This window comes from Cupressus sempervirens, chromosome 3 (assembly GCF_028749045.1).
Source record: "Cupressus sempervirens isolate cs-2001-9-10 chromosome 3, ASM2874904v1, whole genome shotgun sequence".
NCBI lineage: Eukaryota > Viridiplantae > Streptophyta > Pinopsida > Cupressales > Cupressaceae > Cupressus > Cupressus sempervirens.
The window spans coordinates 715,567,171-715,591,344 of record NC_143120.1 but is presented as its reverse complement, the minus strand read 5'-3'; the positions used below and the strand labels follow the sequence as shown (position 1 = coordinate 715,591,344).

Sequence of the window (24,174 nt, the reverse complement as noted above, 5' to 3'; positions counted from 1 at the left end):
TTCTAGAGGTATTGCCACCCTCTGGAACCCATCCAAGTTGAAAGGCTCCCCCCTTTCCTTTTCTCATAACTACCTTTGGTTTCTTTTGAGAAAGATCGAAACTCCTAGCAGCTTTTTAATGTGTATGCCTCCAACACTAAGGCTGGCAGAAATCCCTATGGGATGAAATCTAGAATTGTATGCAATCTAGTCCTTCTAACAACTACCTATTGGGAGGGGACTTCAACTCCCCCCTGTGCCCCTTAGAAAAGATGGGGGAACTAGTTGATTATAATGATAGAATGGGAGATTTAGTTAGCTTCATAAACAAATCCAATCTTGTGGATATAAATCTTACTAGCAACTCGTTTATGTGGTCCAATAATAGGAAAGGTGCCCATTTGATCCAAGTCAAGTTGGATAGATTTCTTGCATCTTCTACTTGGGTGGCTTCCAACAATTCCCATCTAAAGACATTGCCTCGTACTACCTCCGTTGGATTTTTGGTGGTTGGACACTCAATGCGTGCCACGCGCCCCCCCCCCCCCCCCCAATTAAAATACGAAATCATGTGGTCTTCCCACTGGTCCTTTGGGGAGATGGTAAAAATGTGGTGGAACACTATCATAACATGCACTATTATGTTTAGAGTTGCCTCGAAACTAGAGATAATTAAGACGGAGGTCAAATGGTGGACCAAGCATAATTTTGGGGACATCTTTGTTACCAAAAAATATCTCACTAGTTCATTGCCTCGTCTACAAGTTGAGCTGGCTAGAGGGAACTCTCTGTTGAATGTTCACACAAAGAGGAAAGGTGTAGAGGAGACTGGAAACAACTTCTCGATGAGGAAACTTATAGGAAGCAGTGCTCGTGGGTTCAATCGTTGAGGGAAGGGAATAGGAATACTTCCTTCTTCCACCAATCTATTGCTAATCATAGAAGGAAGAACACTATAGACACCTTATAGAATGAAAGGGGAGAAACCTGTAATGGCAAGTTTCTCATGGGCGAACTTTCTACCAACACTTGTAAAACTTTCTACTGCTCCATAGGTACTGATTCAAGGAGGTTCCACAGTCCACTCCTCTAGCACCTCTCCAAAGTGGCAATGGTTGAGGACAATGAACTCCTTCACAATCGAGTTTCAAATAAGGAAGTTTGGAAAGTTATCAATGAATGCTTACAAGTCTCCTGGCCCAGATGATTTCCCTCTTGCCTTCTATCAAGAATTATGGGACATTGTGGGTGTGGATGTGCCTAGAGTTGCGAGAGATTTTTTCAAGACAAGAAAAATGTTAACACAATAAAACTTATATTGTTTTGGTCCCAATGCACAGCTCTCCTTTGACTATCAATGACTTCAAACCTATAAGTCTATGCACTGTCTTCTCCAAAATCACGGTTAACATGATCAAGACCCTATTGGATAATATTATCAGCAAGAATCAAAAGGGGTTTTCTTTGAGAAGGAAAATTCTGGATGCTCCAATCTCCACTCATGAAAACATCCACTCAATGGACAAGACTAAGCATGTAGGTATGGCTCTACTTGATATATCTGAAGCGTATGATAATGTAAATTCATCTTTTCTTAACAAAATCCTCTTGTTTTGGTTTCAATAGAAGATTTATCTCTTTAATCAAAGAATGTGTCAAAATTGTTATCTACTTTGTTATTGCTAATGGCACTTCAAGAGAGTTTTTTTGGTCTAAACAAAGGTCTAAGGCAGGGTGACCACCTTTCACCCTAACTATTTATTATTGTCGCTAAAGTTTTATGCAAAAACATGTGAATGTTGGTTGATGTGCAAGGAGTCAAAGGTATCAGATCAACCTTTACCCTACCACCCTATATCATCCAAAAGTTTGTGGACAACACTTTTTTCTTTGATGAGTCCCCAATTGTGGAAGCCAAAGAATAGAAATTCTTATTGGATCAGTATGTGGTTGCTCAGGTCAGAAGATTAACCCCCAGATAGTAGAATCTTCTTCTTTAATACTGACAAACATGACAAAACATGATTATTAGAATCTTGGGTTGCCAACCTGCTAGCCACCCTTCCGCTTAACTTACCTCTCACGGTCAAGGAGGTCAAGACTGGTTTATAGTGCCTCTCCCATTTGACTTTTGTAAGTCATCCTGATGGATGCACCCTTCCTGATCTTTTGTTGTGATGGATCATCATTGTGACCCTGAGTGGTCTACACCGTTGAGGTGTTTGGATTTATGTTTCTGTATCAGTTGCTTTGATTATGCTTTTGATTGATCTTTGAGATTATGATGTGATTTTTGGTTCACTGAGGTTTGTGCCAGTGGTTACCAGGATCGATGTGGTATCATGAGGTTGTTCCGTGATTACCTTGAGATGTGTGCAGAGATTTCACTATGTTCTTTTACCATGCTACACTGGACTAGGTTCTTGTAGTAGTGGTTAGTCATGTTTATAACTGTGTTTGGTTATGTGTTGCAGGCATTTACCTTGTTATATTTCTGATTAGAGAGATATTTGTTACTTATGTTATGTTTACATTTGAGAGGACCCGAGGGTCAGATGCTACACTTTGATTCCAGTATCATGGATTTTACACTACTATGTTGTTCAGTTAATCATATTGCATGATGATGCCATTTTGAGATGACAGTGTGTTTTATGATGTTATCTGGTTATCTGGTATTTGGACATACCTCTGATTTTGTTATGTGATGGATTTAATGCTATGGTTATTTACTTCATTCCTGCATTGCTATGCCTTTTGCGAATGTGAGTGATGTAAATAGATTATTTTAATATAATTAAATAAATGGTTAAATTAGGTGATTTAATACATTTATTTCTTCGGCTATGTTACTATATGTAATTGCACTTGATCGTGTTGTTTAGTGTGCAGAATTTATATTCCTGGCAGTGGCACATGGAGTTAGTGATTCAACCTTTCATATTTTACCAATGTCGTCCTTGTATGGTCGATGTATCCTTTATTAAATGTTTAATTTAAACCTTTCGGTGATTATTAAATCCGAACTCATTTGCATTATGTGATTAGACCAGTAAGCGTGTCTGTGCATTTAGAGTTTCACTTGGTCACGAAAGTTGTTTAGGAGATTTATGTATTTTTGGATTTTTGGGCTTTTTAATTGATTTATTTTAATTTCTGGCAACTTTGCCATAGATGAATTCCTATTTATAGGAATAGCCTATTTTCGTTTGGGTTGATTCGAAGTTTAACTAGATTGGCTGGTTAAATGCCCTAATCGATTATTCGCTCAAAAAGTGAATAAGTATCCAAAGAAGAATTTAATTTCTCACTTCTCACTTTTGAATTGGAAAGTTGGAGAGTAAAACCCAAAATCCTCTTCATGAGGATTTACTATTTTGTTCGTTGTGGGAGCTACGGGCATGGGATCGTCGCGAGGTTGGGCTCGTTGGATCCAGCTTGGGAAAACCTTGGATTGCCACGATTTTCAGCTACTTCTACGAGATATTTGTTTTATGGTTCGGATTCCCGTTTTGCCCTTTTCGCTGTGAGGTAGGGCTTTCCTGTTTTATTGTTTTTGCTCCGTTTCTGCTTCTGTTTTTGGTAGCTGTTTGTTTGGAGGCTGAGAACTAGTGTTCCCCTCCGTTTCTGTATGCTAGTTCTACCCGGTTGGGCGGGTATTAACATTTCCCTGTTTTTTAGGACGAGGGTTTGGAATTTTATGCCGTTATGCTGGCCGTTTTTGCATACGGTGTCTGATTCCATTTATTTTTGAATTTTTGGAGTTTTTGAACCCAAAGGCCAAATGGGTTTTAATTTTGAAATTTTTCCAAAATTTGAGATTTTTACCTCGTTTTGCGTGTCGCCCTGTTTTCTCAGGTTTTCCTGGCACAATGTGGGTCGTGGACTTGGATGATCTTTTTGGATATCAGTCAGACCACTTTTGCACTTTTATGTTACATTGGGATGCGTGTTGCATCCGTACTCCCGACATTGTGTTCTTTTGAGTGATTTTATACTTTTTGTTATTATTTCTTTTAGACCTTTGCTTTTGTTTCGTGAACGCTAGGATTTGTGTAGAATCCATACTCTCAGATTGAGGCCGGTTGAGTGAGTTCATGATGTTTGGTCTTGTTACATCATTGGGATTCGTGTAAAATCCATACTCTCGAATTGAGGCCGGTTGAGTGATTTCATGATGTATGATTTTATTGGCTTTGGGATTCATGTAGAATCCGTCCTCTTGAGTTGCTTTCAGTTGGGTGTTTTGTTTTGCATTGTGTTCTCATTCCTGTCCTTGTGTTATGATCTTCGTGATGGTGGTGCGCCACACACGAGTACGTACGTGTACATTTGTTGGGTGACTTGCGAGGCCCGATCTTCCGTGGATTTGCCAAAAGTTATGATCATTGGGGTTGGGATGGGAGTATGCATGCCCACGGGCACTTGTCGTAAGATGAGCATGGGTAGGGTAGGGTAGCATATGGAGGGGGCTTCTATCTCGCAGCCTGGTGACCTTAGTCCCATAAGGTTGGCAGAGGAAGTTTTAATTAAGTGATAATTAAAGAAAATGTGTAACTGGTAATAAAACTTAAGATAATAAAATGTGTGTGTGCAGGGCCCTTCGTTGAGGAGTTGAAACGCACGATCCGAGCTTGGGCTTGTCGATGCCAAGCGACTCTCCATGATGTCAGCCCCTACATAGTAGCCTATTGAGTGTCTGACCAGGACCTGTACTCCTTGCATTGTCTTAGGTTCTTGGTTCATCCATCATACTGTCTAGCGTGAGTGTTAGCCATGGATGTTGTTTTGTGTGTTTGTGGTTGGATCATTATCTCCATCAGCACAGGGGGGTGTGGACCTATGGGTGCCACGTGGTTGGGAGGCGTAGCTGCCTTCACCACTGCTAGGGACTGGTGTATAGAGACGGTCTTTTGTCCTAGTGCGACCGTTGCTGGAGGTTTTCACTTGGTACTTCGGGTTTCGGAGTAGGCTTTCTTGTGATTTATGCTTTTATTGGAATGCTTGGATATCATGTTTAGATGATGTTAGTTTATTTGACGCATTCCCTTATCATGATATTTAACATATGATTAGATGATGTTATTTGATTTAGTAGTATATCTGTTGCTTACTGCTATTTAGCATGTGATAGGTGATGTTATCTACTGTAGGATTATCTTATGCGTTATCACTAGCATGTTAGATTTTCTTATGTTGTTATTGTGCATGTTTTTAGTACTGATGTCCCTATTACAATAGTACCGACGATCTGGTCGGTGGCTTGGGCTATTACGCGCGAGAGATGGCTAGGATCCACGATGGTCTTATGATGCTATTGACGGTTGGGAGGAACCGCGTACTTAGTTTGGTTGTTTTGTTCCTGAGATGTATTTATGTACATTGCAATGTTGCTTTTGTTCTCTGCGATGTTTTTATTCAGTGTGTTCTTTGCTGTTGTAGTTTAGATGGTTTGATGTTCTTCATTCTGTGTTGTTCTTGCACTCGAGTGTTCATTCCTCGAGCCTTTGTGGATCCGGTACTCCCTGGTGTGGAGGTTCTTTGCTCTATTTTTGGTCCTTTGTGTTTTTGGAAGTGTTTTCGTGTTTCTATGGGCGACATTTGTTCAGCATTGTGCGACATAAAAATGTATCGCACGCCCATACAAACTATGTCGTACGACACTATAAAGTGTCGCACGCCTTCTTGAGAAATGTCGTACGACACTGGAAAAGTGTCGCACGCCTTCTTGAGAAATGTCGCACGAGACTATGAAGTGTCGCACGCCTTCTTGAGAAATGTCGTACGACACTGGATGAGTGTCGCACACCTTAAGGAGAAGTGTCGCCCTCTCTTAGTAAGAAGTGTCGCATGGTTTTTTTGTAAAAACCTGCACGGACGGACAGCGAGCACTTTTCTTCGTGATCCGATCTTTTTGAGAGTGGTTTTGGATACCCTTTTGGGCGTTCTTCGACCCTATGCTGTTGCATTTTGAATTATGTCGGTTTCTCTTCAAATTGAGTTTTCGTGTTTCTGTTTTAGTCTCTTGGGGTTTAAAATATATCGTTTAAGTATAAGATGACATTTCTTATACTTAAGATATATTTTAATATATGCGACAAATCGTTTGAGATAGGTTTCAGACCTCTCGGAGATAAGTTATGGATTCTAGGAAATTTCAGGGCTTTAGAAATCTAGACTTAGCCAATTTTCAAGGCTTCAAGATTTCAGACTTAGCCAAATTTCGGAATTTTGCATTTTACCCCAGCTTGGTGTTTTGTTGATGAGTGGTCTTGTCTTGTGCCCTCATCTTGTTGTGGTGGTTGTTGGCTTTTGTTTGGGTGTGTCAGTTGGGTAGTAGCATTCGGAGATTCGTTGGTTGTCAGGATTGTGTTGAAGTCTTCCGTTCTGATCTTGGTGATCCCTGTATGATGTTGTCTTGTGCATTCATACTTGTAAAAAAAAAATATCTTGGCTTGATTTGAATCCTTGTTTCCAAGGATCTCCGGGCGGGGCATTACATGGTTTCTGGGACTTTGTCCTAAGAGAGAACCCAAAAAAAACTTGTGGGGTGGAAAGGTAAACTTCTTAGTCATGCTAGTAAATTCTACCTCCTAAATTTTTCTCTTCAAGTTATCCTGGTTTACTTCCTATCCCTTTTCAAAATCTCAGTTATGATAGTTGACAAATTGGAATGGATACAATGCAACTTCCTATGGTCAGGAACTGAAGAGAAAAAGAAACTATCTCTGGTCTGTTGGGACATTGTCTGCACTCCTAAGAAAAATGGTGGATTGGTTAAGGAAAGTTGGAAATATTAATAGGGCCCTCAATTGCAAATTGGCTTGGAAGCTAATGATGGAGGAAGAAGATTGGTGCACCACTATGAGAGCTAAGTATATGCAAGGGGGAAGCCTTAAGGAGAAATTTAAAGAAGGGAATCTTCCTCGAGGCTCCAAAATTTGGAACAATATTATTAAATGCAAAACTCTGCTTCAAAAAAGCCTAAAATGGCAACTTGGGAATAGGCAAAAAAATCAGATTCTAGAAGGACAAATAGAATATTGCTACCGCTTTGGACCTAGTTAAGAATCCTAGCCTTTGTAATACTTTGACTCATAGGTTGGAAGATAAACTAGAGGGGTACATTAGCAATAGGAGGTGGGTTAATTTGGGTCAACTTTTGAACAACAATCGAGGGTTGCACATCAAATGCTCAGGAGCTAGCTGACAATCTGGAGCACATGAGAATTATGTAGTTTGACATTAAAGATAGAATTATATGGGCCCCCCACTCCTATTGGCATTTTCTCCACAAAGTCGACCTTCTATCTCACTTTAACTTAGCCCAGCTCCAACATGGAATGGGGCAAATTTTGGGACCCGCACTTCGCTCCTAAAATAAATTTCTTTTGGTGGACCCTCATGCATGGGAAAGTTATCACCCAGGATAACCTTCTTAATCAAGGTTTGAACTTAGCCAAAAAATGTCTTATGTGCAAAAAAGAACATGAAACCATCAATCACCTATTTATCCACTATGAGTTTGTCGCTTATATCTAGCAGCAGATTCTTAATAAGTTGAAATTCATTTGGGCTATGGATGTGGGCCTTGAACAATTTATAAACTAGTTCAACCTTTCTAAACACCCTCTCATCTGCATTTTGTGGAAAATAATTCCCCCACACATCTATCAGTGTATATGGAATGAGAGAAATAACAAGATTTTTGGAGAAGAAAGCACTATGCATGTCACCTTCCAGTTGGGGTTGCAATTGCTATTAGAGAATGCGGCTACTAGTCAATGGAAAAGCCCTGACTCAACCCCTTCCCTGGGGGATATTGTTATTGCAGATGATTGGAACCTCCTATAGGGATTTGACAAGTTGGGCAACACTAAAAAGGTGTCTAGAAACCAACACCAAAGGGGCTCCTCCACCACCTAGATGGTGTAAACTCAACTTTGATGGGGATGTCAGAGGAGATAAATAGAGGGGTGGAGGTACTCTAACGGAACATAAAGGAAAATGTATAGCGCGTTTTGTGGGACCTCTAAAAGATCACACAGTTAATTAGTACGCGGGTATGTCGCTCCTATGGGGTCTAAACATTGTGATGGCTATAGGGATAACTAAGATTGAATTTGAGGGTGAGTCTAATGTTACCAATTAGACCATCCAAAGAAGGGGCAGTGTGGTGGAGAGCTAGCACTATTCTTGAGGACTCTACCACCCTACTTAGATTCTAGAACCATAAATGTGGGCACATCTTCAGGGAGGGAAATGTGATTGCAAACTGTATGGCTACTACTGGGTTGTAGATGCAATGGTTAAGATGTTGGAGGGAGGTAAATTAGCTTCCACAAGACACAAGGAACCTCGTTGGGATGAAGAAACATATGGGTACTAGTTAACCATGCATAAAACCAATGTGTGGGTTATGTGGCAAGGGAATCTGGGTACTAAGAGTAACCCTTTCCTTATTTCTTGAATTTCCATTTTTCAAAAAGACACTTGGCATGTTTTAATTGTGAGCTAGAAAGGCAAAATTGAGCTTGATCGGAGTGTGTATAGGCATCACTCAATAATGTTTCACATCATTACAGAAAGATTTTGTTTAATTATAATTTTGACGCGACAAAAAATGACTAATAAAAAAGGCAAGCTAAGGACCATGCCCATCCGAAAAATTAATGCTTCACATGTGTACAAATAGTCAGAACAATTAACTAGATTGTACTCCCATCATTGTCATTATTGCAATAAAAAGAAAGGTTATGTCCTTATTAAAAAGGGCATTTCAAAATTCATTGTTCCTGCCCTATGCAAAGTTAATTTTCAATCTTTGCATTTCGCTAAGTGGTTGAAGCCAAATACCATGGATGGAAACAAGTTTTGCATTGAGCCAAATAAAATTGATATTGCCTTTAGGAACAATGTGAAGGTCATGTTTGTGTGTGAAAAGAGAGGGTTGTTGCAAGTTTATGGAGTGTATGACCGGTGGTCATGATGGAAGTAATTCCAAATAGTTTCTTTCATCCTAGAATAACATAAGGGTTACGATGAGAGCCTTGACCTTTGAAATCAACAAAGAGGTCATTGCCAAAGCCACGAGCCTTGCTATGAAAGGGAGAAAAATGGGATTTTACCTTCAAAATGTCGTATTATGATGTCCTAAAGCAATTTTTCAATCCTTCGAAGGAGCTAATCAAGAAGCAAGGAAGGTTTAGCAGAGAAGATCTCCTAAGTGTCTAGAAAGATGTTTGCCACATCACTATAAAGTATTTAACCCTTCAAGGTAAGTTTACGATGTATTACTCACACCTCCCTTTCCTTCACCATTTGCGCCGAAGTGCTCATTTCCATTCCTTTTTACCTATTGCATTCCATTGAAAGGAATATTGACGCTAACTATAAACGAAATCACAATGTGATTTTACATCATGGGTAGTTTAGACTGTATAATCTCCATTGTGAGTTATGCCCTCCGATTATTGAGCCCATAGTCATTTATGTTGCACTCCCCCTCGTTCCCTTGAAGTTGGTCCTCCCATGGCCAAAAAAAGGCTAAAACTAAGTCATCCTCTCCGTGCTGACCCTAGTGAACTTACCAAGTCCCCGAAAAAAACAAGGAAGAGGTGTATTCTATTGAGTTGGGTGATGATATTAAAACCCTAAGGGCTCGTAGGTCTGATAGGCTTGCTAAAGAGAAATGCAAGCAAACTTTGAAAAATATTTAAGGGTCAAACTCGACAATTCAACAGCAAAAATTAGCAAGGAATTATATGCCCATTTCTTGAGAAAAAAGTTGTGCATACTTGTTATGCTACATAAAACTGACAAAGACTAAGGATGTTTGAAGAATGGACTACCAGGTTATGCATGCTTGTTATGTTACGTAAAACTGACAAAGACTAAGGATGTTTTACACTTCCTTAAAGAAGAATGGACTACCACGCTACTTTCTAAGCAGTTAGGAGGCAATTTAGATAGATAGTCTTATGGTCTTTTTTTTCTTTGGTTATTAGTCAAGTTGACTTTAGACTTTTTATTATCCATTGTGTGTGGCATAGATACAATGTTTATATTATTATGTTGGAAGACTATTTTTAATGCTTTAACTATGAACAATTCGTTTTGTTTTTTTGATAGAAGCAAACTTTAGGTAGTTATTTGTGCTGCAAATGTACTAGTGCTATTAATATGCTTTTAATGATCAAAAACAAAACTTGGACCCAAAAAAGCCACGGAACTTCTCTACACCTCTCCCTCGCCACTTTGGTTCATATGGGACACCCTCGTAACTTCTTGAAATAATCTTAATTCTCGACTCCCAAAACTAATCTTAATTCTTAATTTGACTCCCAAAATTTGTTACAAATTTCACTTCGAAAAAGCCCGAAAGTTACCCTAATTTGTCACGGAATACACCTATTTTTCAAACTTGTGCACCCTCTCTTCTGAATTTCCTCTATCCTAATTCTTAGATGATCACCCATGATCTGTTCACAAGCTCGCTTTGTATCCTAGATCATCAGCATTACGGGTGCCGAGGCTATTATTTAAATCCAATTCATCACGTTTCTTTCTAAATTGCTTTAAAGCAACATGCTGAGTTAGATATATAAAAACGTGCAGGATTTTAAATTTTACAAGAAACAATAGTCAAATAACACGAAAGCCTTCAATCCACTGCAGACATTAAAAAAATATGAATAATGAATTGCATAACGAGTGAGCAAGCAATTATAAATATGTTCCCCTTTATTTTTAATGGCCACAAATCTAACAAAATGTGCTCTAAATTATTATTTTTATGACGTATTTATCCGAGAAAATATATTTTGGCTGGTTGTTTGGTCCTAAGTTGTCTGAGCTTTGAATGAATTGTGCTGCAAATTCAATCTCAAACTTTTGGATAAACCTTGTAAAATTTGGTTGCATGGTTATTCTAATCTTTCTATTGGTTTTATTACAAAAATAAATCCCATATTGAAGGATATGATATTTATTTTGGTGGAAGAAGTGTAAAGTTTACGTATCAACATCTTATCCTTAAAATTGGTTAACAAAGAACAATGACCACATTTAAAACGTCCTCTAGAAGACAAACTGAATTGTCTATGAAAATCTTCAGCGATATTGCTGTAAAAAATAAACCAGAATTCTCTATAAATTGAACTAAAATCCAAAAGGTCATACCTGCAAACCCTTGATTCGGTAGAATGAACCTTGAAAGAGCTTGCTAGGAAAACTTGATATCCACTTATACAAAGAAGTAAGATCAAATATTACAATTCTGGCATTTGCCCAGATACAAAAATGAGCTTAAACTACAACGTAAAGGAAGCTTCATGGATAACACTTGATACGTTAAATGTTAGAAGAAAATATATGTCAGGCTCGTTGACAAAGAATAATGCAATGCTCTGACAAAAAAATGGATCACTGACTGATGCTCTCCCTTATGTGCTCATTTGAGAGCATCATAAACAAAATAGTAGAGATGCACCAATCTCAGGGGTCTGATCTGATGAACTGCAAATACTAGAAATTCAAACGAAGAAATCAACCCCCAAGGCCATTTACTGGAGTCCGCCCCATATGTGAAAGTCTAGAAGATGGTAATAACAAAGCTTCTTCATCCAGATCAGAGGTTGCTGAATTTGTTCCACTTCCATTGTTTGCATTACTATCATAAACGTCTGAAGACTTGAATTTCCAGTCCTGCAACAAGTCAAAATTTACTAAAGTTGATGATTGTGGTGTTCACACAGTCAAAGCCACGTACAACAGGTTATTTTAACAAATTAGTAAAACCTTTATACAATTGAAGAAAAATCTGAAAAAAGTATGAATGCTTCAATAGTGCAAATTTCAGATAAAAATTTTATTTTTATTTTTTTAAATCAAAGAGAGAAGAAAGTCCGATGAATTCGAATTCAAGAAACTGTGAAACATGCAAGGAAAAAGCACACCACACATGCCAAGAAACCAGGGTCACGTTTAGATGAAATATCAAAGAGCAAACGAATTCTTAAGAAATAAGATATCCTCAAAAAATCAGATCATACCATTATAAATTTGATGACTTTTTAACTTTTTATAGTTTACAGCTTAGTTACCTGGGTTTGCTACTTTGCCCCAAGAACCACATGTGGGTTCAAGCCAGTTCGAAATACTGTCTATTTCAACCCAAATTCGAGCACGGTTCCATTTGCAAGGGGGTGGTTCGAACCCACAGGCTGGAAATTCGAACCTGGCGAATTTGACGTGCCCAAATCGAATTTGCATCGAACCTAGGCAAATTTTTGGTGACAGATGGTTTTTAATTCATTTTTTATAACATATTTGATATTGTTTTGAGTTCCACAGCCCTAAAAAGTGAATGTAAATAGGTTATTTTGGCTTCTAACATCATTTGTGCATTACAACTTGCGTCTCCTCTCGCACAAGACTAAAGAATACAAAGAAGGGGAGACGGAGGTGGGGTGTTGATGCAGAGTTGGACTTGGATGTTTCTGCTTCTCGGCTTACAATTGAAAACTTCGAAGATTTTGATGCCCATACTATTGTTGCTGGTACTGATCCCATTGGCCTTAGCTCTATTGCTGCGTCAACTAATCCAGAAACGCAGTAGGAGTACGAGAAGAAGAAGAAGAAAAAGAAGAAGATGAATATGATGAATATTAAAATTTAATACATTACGATTAATTGAAACTTAACTTGAAACAATGATACTTGAATTTGCTGTTATGATTCATGGATCATGATTTTATTTTAATGTTTTGAATCTTTGATGTTGAACTTGAAAATTGAAATATATGATGGTATGATCTTGATAAGGCTATATATATACACTATTGTTGCTGGTACTGATCCCATTGGCCTTAGCTCTAGTGGTAAGTCAACTAATGCAGAAGTGCAGTAAGAATAGGAGTACGAGAAGAAGAAAAAGAAGAAGATGAATATGATGAATATTGAAATTTAATACATTATGATTAATTGAAACTTGAACTTGAAACAATGATACTTGAACTTGCTGTTATGATTCATAATGTTTTGAATCTTTGATGTTGAACTTGAAAATTGAAATATATGATGGTATGATCTTGATTCATGATGCTATGATTACAACTTATATTCAAAGTTTATACCTATGGTGTTTTTGTTGTTTAAATGATTAAATCATATGATTTTATGATACCCTATGCTTCTAGGCTTCATATATATATATATATATATATATATATATATATATATAAAAATTTTATTTTTACTTTTTATTTTTTATTTTTTATTTTTTTTGTATGAACAAACCCAAAACCCTTTCCAAAATTTTGCCATACCGGCGAACTGGTAACTAAGGCATGAAAAAACCATTTAGAAACAAATTAATAAACATTTTATTACAATAGTGTTTCCCAAATTCAAAAAATATTTGTCCGTCCTTGATTTCACAGGAATTTGAATACATTGAAGTCAAATACATAGGCATGCAGATCTAGTTTTATATAGAAATTGAATTGCAGAAGCAAAGAGCTCAAGGGCATCAGTACACAATTATTAACTACACGCAAAAGAAATCTGAAATTAATTCCCATGTACATTCTCCCTAATATTTTGCTTATCATCAACTTTTCCTCCAAAAGGGACCATAAAATTAAACACAGTGACCGTATTCATTCGTCCTGCAGTGCAAAGGGAATAGCCATACCCACTGCACAAAATCAAATATGAATTGTGGTAGAAATTCATCATAAGTATGAAATTTTAATCAGATTTAATTCTTTTGGCACTGGAATAGAATATCCAACTGCTATACTTTCAAACTACCAACTTACTTTGGTGCTATAGGTATATCTTTATGGACACCACAAGGAACCCAGAACAAATTGAATTTCAACAACAAAATTTGATATACTGCTTTTCTTCAACTAGTCAGAAGAAACGAAATTTCATATGCAAGCAGTCATCACAAATATTTACTATACTTGAATTAATAAACAATTCCAATAATATCATAAAACCAAATAGGACTGTCTATGTGTCTGATAGAATTTGCAGAAGTTCCAAAATTTGGAAGATAAAATTATACCTATAAACAAAACAATGACATACCTTTAGTAGAGTCTTTGACTTATCTGGTGCAGCATCAATAGGCAATTGACTTGCTGCCCGACCATCCTTCACCTTCAGGTAATTATATAGCACCACGCCACAAAGAGCTGCATCCAAATGCAAATTTGAATGATGTTTTATGGTTTTACCACGTAACATTCAAATTCATAAAACAACAATGATCAAAATAGATCATTTTAATTTATGAGGGACACACATATTACCAATTGCATATCCTATTATGTTGAGTCCTGTGATTGCCGACTCTGGAAACACTACTGTTGAAAGAGCGATAAGTATCCAGTCCTTCAATACACCAGCCACTCTAACAGTGACTGCTCCAGTTCTACCAATGACCAGAAATATTGAGAAGTTCAACGCCAATGCACAAAGAGCATTTGAAAAGAAAATCCAAAAATTGAACTGCAGCTGCTGGTACTCCATTGCTGGTTGCTCCAACAAATACCAAGGAACAAACAGAAACAAGAAACTGCAAACAAAACAGATAATTCACACGTTAAACAAAAATGAAAATTGCATTTATTTAGATAAATATAATACAATGACAGAAGTAACAGGCCAATAGATTTGACGGATTGTGTTTACCATTCCAATGCAAATGGATACTAAAATTATAAAATAACTGCATCATAAGGTAAGAATGACCAAGTTATCATGCAATATGTAAAGAAATCCATCACTAAAATACTGCCCAAAGAAAATGAATTCGTTTTCAATAATTAAAGGAAGTGGTACATGAGAAAAAGCAAGACTCCTATACTGTCCTGCACCTTACCAACAAAAAAGACTCTACGAAGGGACCAAAGAACCAATTCACCAACTATTCCACTTACAGCAGCAAATTACTATTGAATGCTACAAATACTGACATTAATAACAAAAGAACATACATCACATGATGATCACAACAGAAGAGAGAAGTAAAAATATGAAGTGTTTAAATTTTAAAGACTGCAATGCAGATATGGACCTGAACTTTCACTTGGCTTTTTTCTATGACTGATCCATGTGTCAATACTCAACAATCAAATGAAGCTATATTAGAATTGAAAATGTACATGTAGGCAAAGGATTTTCTCTCTTCTAAGGCTGTCGTGGAAGGCAGAAAGACCTTCAGCCAGATGGAATCTATCAAATTTTGAAAGTCTTTTATTTTGTCAACATGATCATTGAATTTGTTAAGATCTTAAGATATTTACATGATATCATTTGTAGTGTCCCCTCTTCCGGACTAAATTTGAATGTTGTAACCTGCAACCAATTGTCAGTAAGTATAGAAAAATTATATGTGAAACACATTAAAAATATTAGATTAAATAAATATTAATCTAAATACTACCCATACTACCCTTCCTAATCCTTTGGAAGAGATCCTTCTCAAACTATCTAACCCTCTGGTGAGAATTATATCTCGATTAGGTAATTATCATATAAAGAATGTCTTCCTTAGGCCTCTTTCAGATCTCTGGTAACACTGCTTAGTTGAGATCCCACCTCTAACCAAAACTCCTATCTCTGACATATGCATATGTTTGACCACTACAACATATATTGTCTCGAAGAGATTCTCTACAAATCTCTCTCTGGGATCCAAGTCGGAATCCCGACATTCCATCAAGAATGCCCTCTAATTACAGAGCAAAAAAAAAAAAAGAATGCCCTCTAATCTTTGAGTTTCTTAAAAGAAACTCGTCATTTTAATAAATGACCTCTACCAAGTTCTTACTTGATCTCTATGAGAACCATAGAGTTCTCATCTCAATCGGCCTTGATCTTAATAATTTTATCTACCAAATGATTCATATTTATTTACGAAATAAACATGTCAAATGAACACACCTTTGGTTCCCTTTAGTTTTTCATTTTATAATCCTTCATAGAATATATATTACTTCAATTCCCAACATTCAATATTTATTAGTTTAGTTCCTTTACTTTCTCTACTCTAATGGTTTTGTAGTTCAACTCTCTTAGGTATAATTTTTTTTTAATCCTCCCATATTTTAGTTATCATTCATGTCTTTTTCAAAGAGTTGCAAACCTTCATAATCACAATCCTTATGAAAAGTCACAACCCTTCATAATCACAATCCTTTGGAAAGGTCATAACACTTCATAATCGAAGTCATTTGAAAAGTCACAACACTTCATAATCACAATACTAGCAAAAAAGTCACAACCTTTCATAATCAGAATCCTTTTGAAAAGTCACAACTCTTCGTAGTTAAAATATTTTTGAAGAGCCACAACCATTTATAATCAGAACACTTTCTAAGAGTCACATCCTTTCATGATTGAAAATATTTGAATAAGCCACTTGTTTTCTTCTCATTCCTCTTCTAATAATCCTTCCTTAACTCCTCTCTTCTTCTCTTCTTCCTTACTCTTTAAAATGAACTCTACTCCCTTTTATACCTTAATTTTAAAGAGCCACATCTTTGTATTACATCTCTTGACTTTTTATTAGATTTAGTTAATTTATATTATACTATTTCTTACTTATCTATTTTGTATTTATTATCATTTATTATTAAATCTTATTTAGAAAGATAATCTACTTTCTACAATATTCTTTTCTATTTAATTTTATTTATTTATTTATTCATATTAAATTTATTATTATTTAATTGTTTTAAATATTATTTTATTGATAATATATTATATAAGTAATGCAAAAGCCTACAACGCACCGGTAATTTGTGAGCCTCTCATGTGGGAGGTCTTGGGTTCGAATCTACCCTAGCTTAATATAGAATAATTAATTAATTTCAACAAATGGTAATACTTAATCTAGGCTCCGGTCGTTTACTGATCAAAATATATATAATATATGTAATTTTTATTTCTTATTTCCATACTTGAATATGATTTTCTTATCATCATTAATTTAATTATTATTTAAATTATATTTTAAAAGGGGGACACGACATCATTTCTGTATAATGTAATTTTGAGTCAACGGTGGAATTCTTCTGGTCAATAATGCAAACAACTTAGGGGGGTGGCAATATGCATTTTGACTCAGCCATGCAGCTAATTTGCTTGTGAACGCAACTGGAGTGTTTTAAATATATAAATTTGTGTTGATTTTATACCAGAATTGAAGATAAAGAGCAAAACAAACATAATGAAACACTAAGACAGAAGATACCCTAGGAAAATCCTCCAAATTGAAGGAGAAAAAATCAGCCACAAAACAATCACTTAATTAATGAATAAACAGAAGTCTGATTTACAAATCGCACAAACAACAAACTGAAACACTGATAATCACTCCTATGTCTCTGCAGACAATAAAGAATACTCCTTTGACCCAATCGCCCCAGCAAAGATCATCAATAAGTAATATGAATGCAAATACCACCTTGTTGTATGAGCTTGTCTTGATCCAGAGTTGGGCTCTTCATTGTCTTGACAATGAGAGTTGACTGATTACAAAGATAAACACTGACGTTACAAACTGAAACTTGTGTGCCACAACATTACAAGGAGAGACGACATTGTGTTGATTCAGCTTCTGTAGAATATGAAACAGATCGGCTTCAGTAGATTATGAATCAACTATACAGCACAGAGATGGTGAATCAGCGATTTAGCTAATACAAATTTTAGAGAGATAGATAACTACTGCAGCTATATCATAAACACTCTCTTAGAGATAGAGAGGTATCTTTTGAGTTACCAACTTGTGGAAAAGATTTTATCACAGAAACTCAACGTGATAATGTTATGGAGTTAACATTACATCCTCCATGGCTACTCTCATGTATAGAAAGAAGCATATGCACAAGTGCTCATCATGGAGTCACTCAATGTGATGTCCTCATGGAGTCTCTCAACATGACGTCCACCATGGCTTCTCCCATGAGTGGAAAGAGTGAAATCTATTAGAGGGCTTTCGCCTCATATTTCTCCATCTCGGAAATATATGCATTTTTAGCAAGTGACGAGGATCACTAACGCTGAGACTCCCTAAGGACAACATTCTCCACAACACCAAGATTGTTTGAAAAAAAATTCACACTAAAGAGAGGCTTGGTAAGAATGTCAAGTGTTTGTTCATTGAAATTTTATCTCCGTATGCTTTGTTCTATCATGAAACACTGGATTAATAGAGAGCTTCACATAACTGTAATTGTCACAATGAATCAGAGTTGGCTCTATTGTTTGGCCAAGCAATCCTGCAAGGAGCTTTTGAAGCCACACTACTTCTCAAGCTGCTACACATACTGAAATGTACTCAGCTTCTACAGTGCTTTGGGCCATACATGATTGTTTCCTGTTGCACCAAGAAATCATGGCAGACAGTAAGCTGAACATACAAGGATACTCTTCCTGTCGGTTACGCTCCCAGCAAAGTCAGAATCAAAGTGACCTTGTAATTACATATCTGAACACAAAGTATATCTCAAGCCATATCCCACTATACCATGCAAATATCTCAAAATATGATTTGCTGCAACTAGATGAACATTTCTTGGCTCACACATGAACTGACAAAGAGCGTTCACTGCATAAAAAGTATATGGTCTATAATTGACTAGAAACATCAACAATCCAATCAATTGTTTGTACATAGTGAGATCTATCGAGTCTGAGCTAGCTATAAAATCAATCAACTTCTTCAAATTTGTTTCCATACGTGTGGTCATGGACTTGCAATCCATCATGCCAAAGCTCATCAATATATCTATGGAGTATTTCCCTTGACCAAGAATAAATTCATTGGGTCTTTGCCACACTCTTGGTCCCAGAAAGTAATGCATAAGACCAAGTTCCTTCAACTCAAACTTGTAGCCTCAATCTTCATTGCATTTGACAATGAGATGATCCACCCCGATAAGAAATAAATCATCAATATAAATAACTAACATTAAGGCCTTACCATCAACTATCGTGAAGTAAAGATTTGGATCTGCATCATATGTGGAGATATTAAGATAATATCTTATACTTTCTATAACGGTCAACTACTTGTCTATAGTCTGTTTTTTAGTCTAGATAGGAATGTTTCCTATCCTGTCTCTTTCGTCTTTCACTGTAGATAGGAATGTTTCCTATCCTGTCTCTTTTATCTTCAGTCTAGATAGGAATGTTTCCTATCCTATCTTCAGTTTTGTTTCTAATTTCGTCTTCAATCTACGTCCTTGTAATTCTTTATAAGGAACACATTTGTTCCTCTGTTAATAAGTCAATCATCCGGAAATCTGTTAATCTGCCAACTCTTGAATCTTGTAACATGGTATCAAAGCCATTATAAGGAATTTTTTGAAAAATTTATAATTTCTTTCGAAATTATCCGCTAAATTTTTTTGAAATTATTTCTAAGGATTTCCTAGCCTGTCCAGGGTTTCTACTTCTTTGAGAAATTTCTCTGTGCACATCTGAGTTTTGACTAGGGTTTATGGATCTGCAAATCGTGTCCATACAAAACGAAAGTCGTTTATATCCTTGGTCGTTTTTATCTGCTCACGATTGGTAAAAATTGTGCCTTCTCTTTGAAAAAAATCGTGATCCTAATCTTGCATTTTCATGGCTTAATATGCAAATCACGTCTGATATTATTTTGCTTGCATCTGATATTTGGCCTAAAGTTTTTTGTTTAGTCTATAAGTCATGTCCGCAATAGCTAGGGGCTCCTTTTTTCTTGCAAATCACAACATTCATTTTGGTATTCAACTCGCATTTTTGCTCTACAACTCGCGATCCGGTGTTCATTTTTCATGGCGTTTTGAAAGCCCTGAATGTCGCGTTTTTCCTACCAAAGACATTGCGCCCTTCACCCAGTCTTAACGTCTCTGTAGCTGCAAGAGCTCTGGTTCGACTTTGAAACCAAAATCGACCATTTTCTCTACTTATTCGACCTCCCTGGGCGCCGGCTGTTATTTTGCTCGAAACCCTTGTTTTCCACCTCGGAAAATGTTTTTGTTTTCAGATCCTTGATGGGTTTTTCGAGACCTCATTTGGGTCTTCGTCAAAATTTTCTAGGTACCTCATTTTTCGTGCCTCAATTTTTGGGCCGACAAATTTACATTGTGATTGCAAATTCCTTCTGGGTTTTCTGTCTACTCTTCTAGGTACTTGTCATTTTTTTTGGGTCAGCTTCAAGATTGCCTCGAACTTTGTGCAAATGGCATCTTTGACTAATCTGATGTTGGAGGGTAGTCTACAATTCAATGGCCACAATTATAACCACTGGAAGCAGTGCATGTTAACCATCTTCGAATATCATCATTTGGATGAGCTTGTTCTAGGCATAAAGACTCATCCGACCTCCAACCAAGCAGAACAGGACAAGTTTGATGATCGCAATCAAGAGGCTGTTATGCTTCTCAAGCTCTCTGTTATCGATGATCAGCTACCGTAGATTCCTTCTAGCAAGTCAGCTGCAGAAATTTGGAAATATCTGAAGGAACTGCATGAAATGTCTAACAAGAGTCGGGCATTCTTTCTAAAGAATCAATTGTTCTCCATTATGATGGATGAACGTATGTCCTTGCAAGAGCATCTAACAAAGATTAAGAACATTCGCGATCAGCTCGAAGCTATTGGTCAAAAAATGGAGGAAGAGCATATCGTAGTCATCACTCTGAAAAGTCTACCATCGTCTTATGAGCACTTCATAGAAACACTCAACATTACGTCAACTAATGTTGATTTGAAGTTTCCATAATTATGCACCAAACTTCTGCAACAGGATCGTTGGAAACAACAATTTGGCAGCAGTGCTTCTACAGCCTCCTCAGAGCAAGCATTTGCTACAAAATCCTTTCAACAAAACATCAGCAACCATCAGTCTTCTTAGGCTTTCCAGCATCAACCTTCTGCTCAATCCCTGGATGGCTCTACGAAGCAAAATGTACAGTGTAATTACTGTCACAAGTTTGGCCATATGAAGTTCGAGTGCCAAAAACGTTTGGCTACCCAAGCAAGGCAAAATGCTTCCCAACCAACAACACAAGTTGTCAAGCTTCCTGATCAAGGCGAAGCTGCATTTTTCGCCTTCTGAATCTGTTTCTGTTTTTGTGGGTTTGTTGATTTTCTCCTCAAAAATCATTTCATGTTATCTGTAATACGCAAGGTTGAGTGAGATTCTGGGTTTTACTGTTATTTCGACAAAAATGAAGTTTTGTGGTCTGTTTTGAGTCATAGCACTCTTCTGGCAAAGCTTCTTGGTTTCAGCATTCTGTAGATCCAGGGAGGGTCTCAGTGATCCCAGAATGTTCTGACATCTGTACGTTGAACATTAAGGGAGGGTATTAAGATAATATCTTATACTTTCTATAACGGTCAACTACTTGTCTATAGTCCGTCGTTTAGTCTAGATAAGAATGTTTCCTATCCTGTCTCTTTCGTCTTTCAGTCTAGATAGGAATGTTCCCTATCATGTCTCTTCTATCTTCAGTCTAGATAGGAATGTTTCCTATCTTGTCTTCAGTTTTGTTTCTAATTTCGTCCTCAGTCTACGTCCTTGTAATTCTTTATAAGGAACACATTTGTTCCTCTATTAATAAATCAATCATCCGAAAATCCGTTAATTTGCCAACTCTTGAATCTTGTAATAGGAGATACCCAAGCTAATCAAGTATTGATCAATCCTTTCATACCATGCACAAAGTGCTTGCTCGAAATCAAACAATACCTTTTTCAGTTCACATTTATGAGATTTCTTCCCATGAATCACAAAACCATCTGCTTGTTCAATGAACACTTCTTCAATCACACCATTAAGAAATGCAATCTTTATGATCATTTCGAGTAGATTCCAACCTTTAGCTGATGTAATAGCAATAACAGTCATGAATGTATAACGAGAAAAGGGAGAAAATGTCTCCTAATAATCTATAATCCTTCCTAAGACAAATCTTGTTCTATACTTCTCAATGCTCCCATAAGTTGCATGCTTGATCTTGAAATGCTACTTTGAAGATACAACTGATTTCTTTCAAGCCTTGTTACAACATCCCAAAATCATTCTTGATGATGGACTGATATTATTCAGCCATAGCATCTCTCCACACTTACTGAATGGATGCCTCTTCAAAGGTATAAGACTAAGACTCAATGATGTGATTCATAAATGACACATATCCTGGAAACTTATGTGGTCTCTTGCTTTTTATAAAGATGCCATGAGGAACTGCATACTTATCACCCTCTTGCATAGTATATCTAGCCCATAGAGGTGTAAGAATCCAAAACCCGAGGGATAATGAAAAAACACTCAGCAAAAAAAAACAATGAAGAGAGAGTGTCGTTAAACCAGACCACACTTCCAGTCTTCCAATGTTATGTCAGTGACAGCATGCACTGATATAAAAAGGTGGAAAGATAATTCATGAATCACGCAATACTCCAAGAAAATGCGTCACATTACATATTCATTTTCCTTCATGTATTTTTATCCAATTAGAGAGCACGTAATAGCCAGTGAATGGAAATCTCAAACACCCAAACTAGAAACCTGGACAATTAGATATAGTCTCGTTGTGCAAATAAAATACAATATATGAGGAGGGAACCTAGAATTGACGTGTGGGCCTCCGGCTTTCCCAATCCCCTACAGATGTTGTGAATTCTCCAGCTACAGCTACACACTCCAAGAAGCCAAACTCAAATGCTAGAAATTCCTTTGGCAGTTGTAGCATGATATATCAGATGTCTGTGTCCCCTTTTTAAACCAGATGCGGCCTTACTCTGCGTGAACGCAAGCCTCCTAGTTCATATGGCAGGCTTATATGCTTGAATGTAAGTCCATCAGCTTGCACGCAGGGCCTCTAAAACTGGTTGCAGGCCTCTGATTTCCCAATGACAGGCCCACAGTCTCCAATGCTGGTGTATTGGTGCCTAGCAGCAGTCGATAAAGACACCAAGAAACAATTCTTGCAAACGTTTGGTAGTAGTTTTGTAGCATTCAGCAGCAGCAATTCTGAGTAGCCTGAGGTTGATGCAAAACAGTTTCCATCTTCCCTAGGGTACTTTATACATAGCCTACTGCTTTACCAGCTAACCTGCCAGCAGCTCTAGCAATCCTTCGTACAGCTTTTGGCCCAATAGCAGCAATAGTTGCTCCCAGAATTAGCAGCACTTCTCCATAAAAAAAACCCCCCAATCTGAATATCCTAAGCCTATAGATTATTTGCCTAAATAACTATAGAACTTACTCCAAACTTATGGCGTGGTTCCTATTGTGCTCCAATCCGCTAACTCCAGTTTTGGATCTGAATATAGTATAAATGAGGTGTTGGGGCTATTACAATAATAGATAAGTCGTCTATTATTAGTTAATGGTTATCTATTGTAATTATCTAATTAGCTTTAGTTAGCTTTCCCTTTTTTAGCTTTATCTGTTAAAATAGAATATTTCTATTCTTTTTGATAGTTTCCTAAAGAAACATCGCTTTATTCTTTTGTATAAATTGACCTCTTGGTCTCTATTAATAACAAGCAAGTATTTTACCAATTACTTCGGTAATAAGGTATCAAAGCTAATACTTGAAGTTTTTTCAAAAATTCTATAATTTCTTTTTTGAAATTATTTGCTTCAAAATTTTCGGAATTTTTTTTGCGATTTCTCAAAAACCCGTCTAGGGTTTTCCATTTTTTGAAGAATTCGTGTGTTCACTGTCATTTTTCAGCTGCTGAAAATCGCAGATCTCGAGGTTGTTTTTCTGCAACTTGGATCCTCATCATATCTGAAAATCACGAGCTAGGGTTTCAGTTTTGGCATCTGTTTTTCTGCAGTCAAGGAGCAGCATTTTTGAGGGTGAAATCACAGTTTTTTATGCTAAAATCTCTTTGCCTACGCTGTCTCAGGCAAAAACGCCCCTGTTCTGATCAAAATCGTCTTTTTCAGACCTGCAAACACCATTTTTCTGTTGCTTTGACCTTCAAATCCGCCGACTGATTTTTTGGCTCGAAACCCTAATTTCTGGGGTCAGAAATTCTTTTTGTTTGCAGATTCTTGGTGGGTTTTTCGAGAGCTCAACTAAGTTGTCGTTCGTTTTTTCTAGGTGCCACATTTTTCGTGCCTCAATTTTCGAGCCAACGAATTCAAAATATAGCATATTCCTT

At 36.9% G+C, this 24,174-nt stretch overlaps 1 protein-coding gene across 3 annotated transcripts in view; it reads right to left on the bottom strand.

Annotated features, from left to right (window-relative positions):
* Positions 1 to 11,100: 11,100 nt before the first annotated feature.
* Positions 11,101 to 24,174, bottom strand: part of LOC149568771 (putative sugar phosphate/phosphate translocator At1g48230) — a 117,331-nt gene continuing 104,257 nt past the window's right edge. For all 3 annotated transcript variants that reach the window (XM_089821661.1, XM_089821659.1, XM_089821660.1), the window contains 3 exons: positions 14,304 to 14,569; positions 14,080 to 14,186; positions 11,101 to 11,685 (listed from right to left, as the gene is read on the bottom strand). In XM_089821661.1, coding sequence (XP_089677787.1) covers positions 11,527 to 11,685; positions 14,080 to 14,186; positions 14,304 to 14,569 — 532 coding nt within the window. In that variant the 3' untranslated portion in view covers positions 11,101 to 11,526. The remainder of the gene's footprint in view (positions 11,686 to 14,079; positions 14,187 to 14,303; positions 14,570 to 24,174) is intronic.